This window comes from Aplidium turbinatum, chromosome 10 (genome assembly GCF_918807975.1).
Source record: "Aplidium turbinatum chromosome 10, kaAplTurb1.1, whole genome shotgun sequence".
NCBI lineage: Eukaryota > Metazoa > Chordata > Ascidiacea > Aplousobranchia > Polyclinidae > Aplidium > Aplidium turbinatum.
The window spans coordinates 22,859,864-22,873,027 of record NC_137481.1 but is presented as its reverse complement, the minus strand read 5'-3'; the positions used below and the strand labels follow the sequence as shown (position 1 = coordinate 22,873,027).

At 42.2% G+C, this 13,164-nt stretch overlaps 1 protein-coding gene across 1 annotated transcript in view; it reads right to left on the bottom strand.

Annotated features, from left to right (window-relative positions):
• Positions 1-1,451: 1,451 nt before the first annotated feature.
• LOC145779074 (adenomatous polyposis coli homolog) overlaps positions 1,452-13,164 on the bottom strand; it is a 43,962-nt gene continuing 32,249 nt past the window's right edge. Inside the window, exons 17-23 of the mRNA XM_082590646.1 lie at positions 12,672-12,827; positions 11,550-12,430; positions 10,086-11,510; positions 8,189-9,404; positions 7,553-7,705; positions 5,298-7,196; positions 1,452-4,226 (exon numbers count right to left, since the gene is read on the bottom strand). Coding sequence (XP_082446772.1) covers positions 4,056-4,226; positions 5,298-7,196; positions 7,553-7,705; positions 8,189-9,404; positions 10,086-11,510; positions 11,550-12,430; positions 12,672-12,827 — 5,901 coding nt within the window. The 3' untranslated portion in view covers positions 1,452-4,055. The remainder of the gene's footprint in view (positions 4,227-5,297; positions 7,197-7,552; positions 7,706-8,188; positions 9,405-10,085; positions 11,511-11,549; positions 12,431-12,671; positions 12,828-13,164) is intronic.

Below are 13,164 nucleotides of genomic sequence, written 5' to 3'. Positions count from 1 at the left end.
TCAACGACGAAAACCAAACTGCCTACTGACATTCGCCATTTATTACTAAAGCTTCTTGCATGTGCAATAACGTATATACTTGCAGCTATTTTGACAAGCTGCTTGGTGATTTCTTCAGCATTCAGTTACATTCCAACTTATTGGCCGGTATTTTTACTGTTTGATTCGCTTATAAATGTCATTGCAACAGTTTTGAGCTTGGCGAATTGGCGTCAGAAACTATTTCCAATGTTTTACAGCGAAAAGATTGAAACAAACCGTTAAACGACGTTGCAGAAAATAATGCATTCTTTTTTTTATTTCATACAAACGTTTATTAGTATATCGCTGTTAGACTTCATTTGATGCATTGATCTATGGAGTCCATTGGATATCTTTTCTGGCAACCCTATAGGTCTACATGTCCGCATTAGGCTAAAAAAATTTCTCTTTTATAAGATTATTTTGTGTCAAACACAGCATCAAAATTATATCTGGTATACTACCTGTGCTTACTCTCCTTGGTTCTGGCATACAGTTGCATCGATGCTTTTGAGGCACGTTTCAACCATTGTGATGGAACTGCGGCAATTCGCTTCCAACAATAAAAACCTGCACTGTGCAACGAAAAGTTCCCCTTTCTGTGGTTTCTATCGGTAAACTGGCTAAAGCTACCCTTGTTGGTTAAACAACAACTGTTGTACTGCAGCTTACTATACATTTTTAAGAAGGTTGGAATACCTCGGTAAAGTTGAAAGGTTTAATCACTGTATCGTATTATGAAGTGCTGTGACATCCTGTTCATTGCTATAAGCTTACTTCATTCTTTTTACTCGGTTGTGCTACTTTAGTTTATTCGGTGTTTTTGTGCTTTGTATACGAATGTGTGATAAAATGGAATTGAATCCCTTTGCTTGCGTGAATTGACTAGATTTACCCAGGAAGGCATCAGTTTAACTTCAGGTTAGAAGTTTAACTCCATTTTTTAAAAGGCGTGAACGTGCAACAGTGAAAACGATTAATGTAAGACGGAGTTACCAAGTTTAACTAATACCATCATCAGAACAATTAAAGAACTATATTACAATCTGTATAACGTTTACGAAAAAATGATGCCAAAGATCGAGGGAAAATTCTCGCTTCAATTTTTGTTCGATGGTCAAATCAATCCCACACAACGTTATCTTTCTATGTTGTATGTTCTCTTACCCAGTTGTGAGAAACTTTAAGTCTCTAAAACTACTGGCACAGACCTGGACAGTGGACACCCAGTCACAAGTTTTCGCGTGTTATTGGATGCAAGTTATTTTATCCATTAGGTGCCGCTGAAGGGTAAGCTGTCCGTAAGAATCCATGGTCCAAGCACACAGCTCGAGAGTTAAACCATTGTGCCTTGATCTTTCTGTTTCTTTGCTCGTGGTATGTTGAGCTGACAATCCTGATGAATACCCAGAAAATTGCTAATTGGTCATGTTACGTCTTCAGAGGTTGCATATATGTAAAAAAGACAGAATTTGCTCGCTAAGGAGAGCCTTTGCTGCAGCGAGGCAATGGCGTAAGAATCATCCTCGTCCGGAGTCACAATCCCAGAGACAAAATCTGTGCTTTTTACATTGATTCAACGTCTGCATGACAGACATAACTTTACGACGTTCTTTGATGAAGTAAGAAGTACGCAATAAAACAAAATCACAAAAGAAAAAATTTACTCACATTTACGTCAAACGATGCTCTGTTGATGTACAATCTACATTCTACATTCTACAATTATTCGTCACAGAACAGAAAATTTCGGAAATGGTTTTAGACCCATGCAGGTATTGATTTCAGCAAGAAAAAATATGTTTCTCACAAAAGATTGCCGTTTATTAGCTGTTCAATGTTTCTCAAAACTATCACGTGCGTCACTTAATTATTACAAAACAATAGTTTTATTGACACGGATAGTAGCAACGCTCGCAAACGATAAACAAAACGAAACAACGGTTTTTATTTTTCATTTAACCAATGCAATTCTAACGTTGCATAACGAGTATTAATCATTGAAAAAAATTTGTAAGCTTCAAGAGGAAGGGCATTTCAAGATTTAACAGAGTTTGAATTTTTGCAAGATGATAAGTTAGTTTATGGTTTCAGTGACGTAATAAAGGCTACCAGGAATGTTGCAATGGTTGTTAACAAACAGTAAACCCTTCATTTTTGCATTGATTTCACGTCTGCAGACTGATGGATTTTGTTGTCTTGATTTGTGCAATCACTGTGCTCTTGGCTTCGATATCACAAGCCACAAATTTAGAAACATGTTGTCAAGGTTAATAATTTTCTGTTTTGCAAGCAACGTTTTGCACGATCTCAAGTTAGACTGAATGAAAAGAAAATTAAAACTTGTTGATGTGGCAAGACTCAGTGACAAAAACATTTTGTCTCTTCTGAACGCTACCAAGACAACTTCTCAGACAACGAATTTCCAGACAACGAATTACATTGATTCAACATCTGTAGACGTTTCATTTATGTAAAAAAATGGTTGATTTGCCGTCTGGGCAATGCCCCGTCCCAGACTGTAAATTAGTCATTTTTTACATTGAACTAACGTTAAAATGACGGGTTTTGCTGTTTGTTAACAACCATCACAACATTCCTGGTAGCTTGTATTATGTCACCGAAACCATAAACTAACTTATCATCTTGCAAAATTTTGCAAAAAGTTTAGAAAGTAAACATCTACAGACGTGCAATCAATGTAAAAATCGACTGATTTGCTGTCTGGGCGAGTGTTTATTTAAACTCTGGAACAAACCAATTCAGAAAATCGGGTTATTTTTTACATTGACTTAACGTAAGTAAGCAGAATGCAGAAAACAACTCATTGGCAGGTTGGAGTAATGAAAACATAATCAAAGAACAGTTCGGTCGAAGCAAACACGATGTCTCAAATGCTTTAGGCTAGCGAGAGCGTTACAACACTTCATTTCCTTTTACTATAATTTAACATCGAAGTTGATGCAAAACCTGATGTTTCGTCGTCCACGTACCTCGACGGTGCAATGAAAAAAACAAAAACAACCAACCAATGACGTACCACTCCGCAGCCTAAGAAGATACCCAGCGAGCAAAACCCGTCATTTTTACATTGATTCAAGAGGAATTCTAAGTGGACTATTGTGATGGACAAACACGAGCAAAAGTGTGGGAAGAAATGGGCAAGAAAAAAAATCGTTTTCTATTGAATTAAGTTGGTTGAAAAAATTATTTCACTGAGTCAAATCAATAAGAAGCAATCGCATTGAGAGAAAAGCATTTGGAAAACTGGGCGTTCAAATCAGCTGAAAGTAAAGGCAAAACAGTCAGGGCAGATATTGCAGTTGAGGACATTTCTTCAGTTTAAAAAAAAATACACAAGTCGTTTAAAAATACTGACACAAATCATGATTTGGAGTGCAATTAAAAAAATATTTTAAAAAGTTTAGAAGGTGCCGACGCACAAGTGAAACACTATGTAGCTATAAACTACAAAACATATAATCCGGACCCACATTTGGCATCAGTGGAGATAACTTGGCAATCCAGCCAGCAAAGTTGCCATTTTTACATCGTTTAAACGTCGCAAAACGTTGAAACGATGAACACTGGCAAGTTTGTTGGGTGCAAATGCGCACTGAAGAACTGACACACAAAAGCAATGAGACGATATATGAAGCATGAAGCACGTACGTACTCAGCACGAAACATAGTACACTGCACACTCACAATCAATGGAATACTTTCGCACCTGAATGAATGGGTTCAAGTTAGTGACAGCATTAATAATACTACGCACCAAAAACCTGTTTGGCTTGTTGTTAAATAAAAGCGCAAGACAGCACGCGGCTTTGAAAAAAAGATCATAAACTCTGCTCAGCCTGTCGGACAGCTGTTGGGAAATGAGATGTTGCATCTTCGCTGTGAAAACCGTCGTGGATGAGCAATCAAAACAACCCAGACAGTAAAATCTGTCATTTTTACATTGATTAACGTTGAATCAATGTAAAAATGACGGATTTTTCTGTCTGAGAATGGTGGAATTTCTTGAGAAACTATACAGTGGTCTGCTTCCTTGAGGCATCGTGCTTTCCTGGGTCGGAAGAGACTGTGTGAAAGGGGGACGGCTTGTAATTAAAGGGAGCAACTTCCTGAACCACCCTCCGCACCCCAGGGAGGAGCATCCTCGGATCGTCAGGACTTTGCAGCGATGAGCTTCCTTGGCTCTGCAAAACAATTAACCAATTATTACGTCACGTTTTATTTTGTAGTATTCCCGCTGGTTGTCGGTTTAGACTAAGAAAACGATAAGGCAAGGAAGTCAATCTTCGTTTCCACCACCAAGCATGTCATTAAGCGTCTTGCCAAAGATATAACCGAGCGCTCTTGAGCAGTATCGGACAGGCAACCTTCCGAGTACCGTACATAAGTTCCCACTACTCAGCTTCGCAGATAAATTTGTTATAAAATATTACTTAACCTACTGTCCGTTTCAAGCTTACCTGTGCTGATGACAATTAAACGTCTAACAATATAAAAATGATGCAAAAAGGATAAAATTCTACATCAACACTTAATTGCGACGTGACAAGGGATGACAGCGACAAGAAAACGCAGGTTTCAAATGACCAGTGGGAGGCCAGTGATTATTATTAGTCACGTTGCATGCGCTCCATGAGATTGCTGCTCAAACTTTAATCATGCACTTCTGAAAATAAAGTATCCATGGATTGAAATGACTTTGATTATCCTGTTTTAAAAACAGGTGTCTGAGTTGGTATTTTCAATCTAGTTCCATATTTATTTGCAGGGCTTGTGGTTGGGGTCACGAGTGAGGTGGGAAGGATTTTGGTGTGTGTTTCAAGAGTCATTCTTCGACAGTTGCTCAAGTGAATGTTCTTGGCCACACTGCACAGGTGTGCACGCAATGCCACAAAGTTGCAGCTTTGTTATGAAAGAACAACACGGGGAAGAACGAGTGTTACAAATAGAAATCCTCCTGAAAGCGGAGTGATGTGTAGTCTGGTGATAAGCTTCTCTTTAGCCTCGAAAAACCCGAAGATTCTGTTGCACCAAAGGACAGTACATCAGTAATAAATTACCCTTCAAAATTATATATATAAAAACAACATGAAACTACTTCGACTTTTCAATCGGTGAGTTTGGTGCCTTTAAAAATAGCCCATTACTATATCATGGGGAAGACATGCGGTGATAACAACATACTCTACGAACGTCAAATCAACGTGAATCTACGCAACTTATCTACCAAAGCAAACAACACAAGAGCACTGTACCTCATTTGCTGACACTGCATGCTGGTCTGACGCCAAATACGATGATGCGAGTTTAACGGAGATCTTACCAGGAGGATGGGAGGTAGGCAAGGAAGTTTGAGATCCCGGTTTCTTCTTCAAGGAAGAAGAATATTTTGAGCCGGAATTCCGGGAGGACAGCGCGCGAGAGGACGTTGAAGAAGAAGAGTTATTCCTGGGTGTAAGTGTGTTTCTGGAGAGACTGATGTTGCTAAAAGATGAAGAAGAAGCCCCACAGCTGACGGATGTTGATGATTTATTGGAAATAGGTTGTTTTCCCACACCAAAGCGAGCTTTTGCAGCAGGAGATTTTGGGATGTGATTTGTCGATGTGATAGAAGACAAAGTGGAATAGATGCTCTTCTTCGATGGATGTTGATGACGAACCTTCAAAGAGCAGCTGCTCGCATTGCTATTGCTACTGCTGGACAGTGAAAGACTGGAAGAACCACCACTGTCGGCAGCACAGAGCTGTGATTTATTAGATTGTTTTGAGGTGCCTAGGTTCTGTTTGAATTTTTTATCTTTGGCAGTTGCATTTTCTTTCCGATTGTTTGAAGTATTTGTGTTGGCAATGTCAGTTTTTTCTTCCAAAACTCTGTTACTTTTTGACTCCTTTGTTATCGCTTTAGCTTTCGTTGTGATGTGTTTCTTCTTCGCTGAAGCTTTCTGGGTGGTTCCTGAAATAGGATTCTTTTCTTCACTAGGGGAAAGCAAATTTTTCAAGCGTTTTGTAAAAGCCACTTTAGTTTTTCTATTGGCCTGTGGTTTTTTGTTGGTTTTTGATCCCTGCGGCTTATCGACAACTTTCAAAATGGCCGGAATATTATGAGCACCGCTCTGTAGCAGAGCTGAACTGGGGCATTCTTGTATGAACGTGCCCTGTTTTAAAAACACAGGTCTGTGGTAAGTAGGGTGAGCGTAGAGAGTGGGGTTTGCTACAGGGACATACTGGGACGTTTGACCGTCACACTGGGCAAGGACCATGTCTCCTCTCGCAGCCATCGAAGCAACCCCATTTAACATAATAGAGTCAATCCCCTCAACTTGAGGATACAACCGCGTGACACCGGAGTGGTATCCGGCATGAGCGCTCCTGGATCGGATAGGTTTGCGTTGCTCATGTGCATGTCCACATGGGATCGGTTGCTTGGAATTATAGTTAGACGACGTGTTCTTGCAAGATCTTCCAGGAACCGGACCTTCCAACCTTCCCAAGGATGAGGACATGGGAAGTTTCCGAGAGGAACACTTATTACATGAACTCTTGTTGCCTCCACTGGAGTAGTTCCGGCGTTCATTCCGGTTCGTACTTGAGGAGCAAGATGAGTTATTGTCATGATTGTGAGATGGATAGCGAAGGTTTTCACGCGGCTTTCCCGTTATCGGACTGCGGTAGATCTTCTTTCCGCCTTTCACCGTCGGCGGTTTGTCGTCAGAAGATGGGCAGCCGCTGTTCACTTCTTTCTTCTTGACGATTTTCGGTTTATTTGCCTTCTGACCTTTCATGAGTGACTTCGCATCCCCCCCGAGCAAAAGCGACCCCATCGAGATGTCAGAATTGATGGAATCGCCAACAGAAGGCTGCCGAGATAGCCTGTAGTAGCCGTCGCTCGTCTGCGTGCCTTGACCAGTGGAAAGACTGAAGCTTGTACTAGGTTGATCGGGTGAAGACAGAGAAACGAGAGAGAGCGGACTTATGGCATTGAGCGGCTTATCTTGAGACAACCTTGCTGCAGCCACGTTAGCACCACGGTGGACCGCAGCCCACTCTGCCTCGTCAGGCGACTGTAACGTACTCAACTGGAATTGTCCATTTGTTGGGTGTTCGTGAGCCAAGCTGGGAGGTTGGCTGTTCTGTTGCATGAGCACCAATTGGTTCTGTAAAACATATATCACGTCAAAGAAGCAAAAGCAAATCGTTGACAAAACCTTATCACAAAAACTGCAGTAAGTTTAAACTCATAGCTTTAATAAATGCATTGTAAATACATCTCAAGGTTGCACTAGCCTGAGATTACAAAAAAAATTCGCAAAATTAAAAGGAAACATTTCAGGAAACATTGAAGCAAGGAAATGAACAAGATCGAAGCAAGAAAGCGTTGGAATTATGGCAGCTTTTATTATTTGCGACAAATTATGGTGACCTTAGTCAGTTATGCTTCAAGCAATCACACAATAGAGTGAGAGTGCGGCATCACGGGTTTATTCAACACCAACAGGGCAAGACCACTCACCGGAGGCAAGGCGATAGTCCTGTCCGTCCTTGCGACGGGCATGGCTGAAGAGATGCAATCCTTCAACAAGTCACATCCTTCGTTTTCGGACATCATGTCTATGGAGCTTAGCGAGCTGTTATTCCCAGATATGCAATATGGAGTATCTTCAATCTGGAAGAGATTAAGACACACTGATGAAACTTGTGCTGTATGAATAGAGTTAGTGACGGATGTTGAGAATACAACTGTTCAAGAAGAACTTTTACTTTTTAAAGCAAGAAGATTATTATTTATTTTAATTATTTTTATTAAACTGTTGGATTTATCCAGGCACTACTTTCCACTTTCCGCGCAAATGGTTTATGGCATGAGCGTGTACTGAGGGAGGAGGGTTCTCAGAAGGATAGGTTTGAAGATATATGGGAAAAGGACGTAGGGACGTCCAAACAGGACACTAAAACAACAGGTGAAGGCTGATGCAGAAACGGTCAAACTGAAGGAAGAAAATGGGATGGACAGAATGAGATGGAGATAATATTGGCGAACACAATCGCTGCATGGAAAAAAACAACCACTCTCATCAGAGAAAACAACGATGATTGGATGATGATGAAAATACTGGTAGAATATACTGTCAACTAAAGATCACCTTACCTGGTAGCTATGGAACCTGTCCTTGATGTGATCTCGTTCTTCACCATAATGTTGGCACTCATCGAAATCATGGTATGACATCGGGGCATGCTGGTTACTGGGTTCTGAGTTCTGTCTTCTATGCTCCGATGCCATTTTCGATGGGTCCGCATCAGCTTGATGAAGAGTGGGGAAGGAGTGGCTGTAATTGATGCTTTTTTGTGTAACAATTTCGGGTCCAAGAGAAGATCTGAGTTCGTTTTGGGTAAAAGATGAAGTTGCACCTGAGAGAGCAGGAGGGCTTGTGTTGCCAGATGCGTTCAAGCTCATACTAGCAATCTGCTTGCTAAGGCTGCTCAAGATGGTTTTACTTTCATCCACAAATGGAACATCATTTTGATGTTGACCAGACTGATCCTGTGTCTTGATGAGGAGACTTTCGGCTTCTTGAACATCTTCAGGAGGATCGTTGCCCGTGGGAGGAGGTTCTTCCTTCGACTTCATCATTTTCTTGTGCAAGGCACTGAAGTCATACGGGTCTGCTCCTGACTCTACTGTCAAATTGCTCAATGAAGTGGACCGAGATATCTCGATAGGCGTTCCCTCAACTGCAAAAGTTACAGGGCGGTTTTGAAGGAACGCGTGAACCTTGACGTTGTTTTCACTAGCAGGTAAATGGCTGTCGACAATGCTCTTGTACGAGGCTGTATTCCCTTGCGCTTGGACACTTTCATCCTCAAACTGGGCCTCTTTTTCCGACATTCGAAGCTGTTTCATAACGCTGTAGCTTTCATCCAAAGTTTCAACACTGTCGATTACTTTTCGGGAAGTTTCGGAGCGTTCAATGACGTTTGCAGCAGGTTCGGAACTTTTCGGACTATCCTTTGTGACAGTTGTCGCAGCACTGTTCCTTAACTTTGCTGCTTTAAGGCGTTTAGCATTCTCGGATGAATCGCTGCTATCGCCTGGAACGGACGCCATTTTATTCTCAATATATTCCAATATCCCCATTCCGTTCAATTTGCTATTGGCAGCTGTGATTCTGTCTCTGGTGTCAAACTTGCACGGCTTAGGAGCGGGTTGTGGGCTACATTTCACATCCTTCTGTTCTGGCTGGCTGCCAGAAGCAGATTTCTTGGCAACAGGCCGACCTGTGGTTTTGGTGCTAGTGTGCTTGGGAGGTTTGTCCTTTCGACTGGATGTGCCACTGGACTTGCTGCTTTTGGAACGGCTGGACCTAAAAGAATAATCAACCAACCAATAGTTTACTTTAATGGTTAATAGAGGGATTTTACGGTTTAACAAAAACCTCAATGAAAGCGCAAGACCTTATGAGGTCACAATTCACTATTATGGGTGAAATAGAAGGAGGAACTCAAAAACAGAGAGACCTGGTTTGTAACATTCTGCAAACTCTTCGAGATTTTGTCAGCTTTTGGTAACTGCTTGAATGAAATTTTCTAAAAATAACATTTTAATACCTTCCTCAGGTGAGATGTTGGGTTTAACATAACCAGGCTTTGAAAAACAAAGACAATTTGATTCAAAAAATTTCAGTCAGACTGTTAGCCGCTTGCTAACGTTGTTTAGCACACTTTTTCTCATTTTAGTACTTTCCTCAGGCAACAAAAAGTTGTTTTATATCATTACGAGTCAGCAAATAGTTAAAAAATCTTAGAAAGCTTTAGTCAGACAGTAGATGTAGTTAAAATCTGCAAAATGTGACAAATCACGCCTCGCCTCCATGTAGCCATGGTGAAATCATATTCGCACTGTTTTGTACCGCTTTGTTTTAACGTTTCTTGTGCTTTATGTAGCCATACTTGCTAGTTAGTGCAGTATGATTTTAATAGCATTGTTGCCTAGATTTAGTTAGAAAATCAGCGAAATATATTAAAAAAACATTATTAACACTCACTTCTTCTTTGGCATGCCTAACTTGATGCAATGCTTCAGCATTTCATTGTCGTCCGATGAGGTGTTAAGTAAGTCGCTCAGATTGTCTTCGTCACTATCGCCCATCGCGTTGTCAGCGTTCTCAATCAATGACTGGCCGGTTGAGGAGATGGGAGATTGGATGTCTTTCTCAGGCACTTCTGCGGTAGCGGGTTGATCAACACTCTTCACCGGCAGTGACTCAAATGGCTCGTTTTTCTGCGAGATTGGGGGAAGGGGCACAGAAGCGCCAGTGGCAGAGGATCGGCTAGCGTAAGAGTTTCTGTTCGAAGTACTTGACTTGTGTTGCTTTGAAATATGACTGCCCGTAGTCTTCTGGAAACCGTCGTTGTGTGAACGAATTGCGCTGATTTCGCTGAGCCCAGTGAGAGGCGACATACTACCTTCGCAAACAAAATGTTTAATCTCATCGTTGGTCGGCAGAGAAGTCACATAGCCGGCCTGCATGATAGCCCGGTTGCTAACTTCCTTCAAGTCCGACTTTTCTCCATTAGTTTGAGCCGAGTCTTGCTTGTTTTCAGCGGCTTTGTCTGCTTCAGCAGTTACGGGAGGTAAGCCATTGATGGGTTTCACTTTGACTCCGTCTATAGTGAAGCCGCTGAGACTGGAGATAACCGACATGGCTCGTTCAATGTTGTAAGATTTCATTTCGTCAGGTGGCTGGAGCGACGCCATGTACCCAGCAGACATCGCATGCGCTTTGTTTATGAATTGTTGCCCTGTTACGTTGGACAGGGATGGCTTACCAGAGCCGTTTTTCAGCAAATTTGCCTTATCAGGTTCATTAGCACTATTGTTAACTCTATTGTCTGGAACATCAGAGGGCTTGAAACCCTGTTGTTGTTTTGAGATGGGGTGATTGGTTGGGGAGCGACATCTACTCTGTGGCATAGACTGGCCTGGGCTGTCAGGAAGGTCGCTGGGGCTGACATATCCGCTGGGCATGTGTGATTGAGGTTCACTCGATACATCACTGTGGAACGATTCCTCATCGCATGTATCAATGGAGCCCTGAGAGCTGCTAGGGCTGAACATCATTGGTGTCTCTTGGTACATTGGAGTCCTTGGAGTCATCATACCGCTCTGGCGGCCCGACCTCATCAGGTGTCCGGGAGTAATTGTTCCAGGTTGAGAATCAAACTTGTCATCCGCCTCGTTATGGAGATGCTCTGGGAGATACGATTTCTCCATAGAGTTGGTCTCCATGGGTTTGATTGTTCGAGTCTGGTTCTCGGCAACTGGCTTGGTTTGCGGCTTCAAGTTGACCGGCTCGTCCTCATTCAAATCACTGAGGGAGCTGTGAGGACTGAAACATATTGGGGTGTCTTCAACGTGGTAATTCTTTACTAGTTCTTGGTCGTTGGCCTTTTCGCCTGTCATTTGGCTGCTCGATTGTTGACTTGCATCCACAGCTTGGTATCGATGCAAAACAAAGTCTTCAGGACAGGTGTCATACAGACGCTCTTCCGTGTAGATTGCATAATTGGTGGGTCTCTCCTCGGGCTCGTACAACTCCTCATCCGCGTACATCACTTTCTGCTCAACGGATGGGTCAATTTTGGGCCGGGTAATCTCTTTGTGTGGCGGATTAACGTTGGAGTTATTGTTAATAATAACAGAAGCAAACCGAACTTTCCCTTCCTTAGCATTCGCATCTACCAAAGGCGACACTTTTTTCGGAAAAGTTTTGTTAAACCGAATGTTAGGTACTTGAGAGGGACGGTCGTTGTTCTTGAACTGTGGAGGAACCACAAGGGGGTTTTTAATACCTTGGCCTGGGGGGAGTTCGTCCGTGTCTTGTAAGCTGTAGTTGACTGGCACGTCTTCGTCTTCCTGCATGCAATCTTCATTGTTGGCATGCTTTAGTTTCTCAACCAAATCAGTGGGCATCCGGGATATAAGGGAGGCTATTTTGGAACCTCGTGAAGACACCGGCTGGGTTTTGCTCTGATTGGTCCAAGCTACGTCGCCTGGATTGTTTCGTTTGTTTGGGAGGCTGCTGCTGTTGTTGTTTCCCCAAGTTTTTAAAGGTTTTTCATCCCAATATACGGCTGAACCTATCTCAAAGTCCAATGCCGATGAATTGTTGTTGTTATTGTGGCCAGTAGTGTTGAAGTTGGGAGCAACACAAGGATTGGAGTCAGTGGATGCTTTTCCTTTGGGAATGCTGTGCACCTCCCAAGCTGCAACCGGCTTCCCTGGATTTGTGAAATTATAAGATTGTTGAGGAAGATTCCCTAAACTTCCCCAATTCATCATCCCAGGATGTTGTTTTCGTTGAGTCGAAGGACTGGTACCGGATCGTTCCTGGTAACGAGACGAGCACGATCAGGTTAAGGCAGACAACGGTATTGGGAGCATTTTCAAGTAAAATAAAAGTGCAGAAACCAAAAAAAAACAAACTATTTTCTGCTTCAGACTAGCAATAGTTTGGGCGCACGTCATTATCATAGACATTCAGCAGAAACGAATCCAAATAAAACAAAAAACAAAACAATACTCTCACGACAAAAAGAGCGAGAACACACCATAAGAAACAACAGCTCACTTGTAAGCTATGACGTTGAGCAGAAGATTTCAAAGAAGACTGTGGATTTGATTTGGCTTGTGCATGATGCCTTGGTGAGAAATTCTCAGATAATTCGCTGGTACTTTGAGATGTGGCTTCTTTGAGCTCAGATTGCAGTTGCTTTAATTTGCGAGCCTGAAAAAAGCGAACTTTCACTACAGTTGTCTTCACTCCAGCAAAAAGCATTAGCAAAGACATTCAAAGACAAAGAAGTCCACAAATGTACTTTAGGGATTTGTAGCAGATAATGCTTCGATGAAGCAGCGGTGACAACAAGGGCAAGATTGGGCTGGGCAAAGTTCAGGGAATGTGGGGAAATGTTGTATGGCAGAAAATTTTCACTAAGGATGAAAGGAAAAGTATATCGGAGCTGTGTGCGGCCTGCAATGCTATATGGTAGCGAGACATGGGTATTGAGAGAGAGTGAACTGGCAATCCTGAGAAGAACGGAAAGGTCAATGGTGAGAGCAAT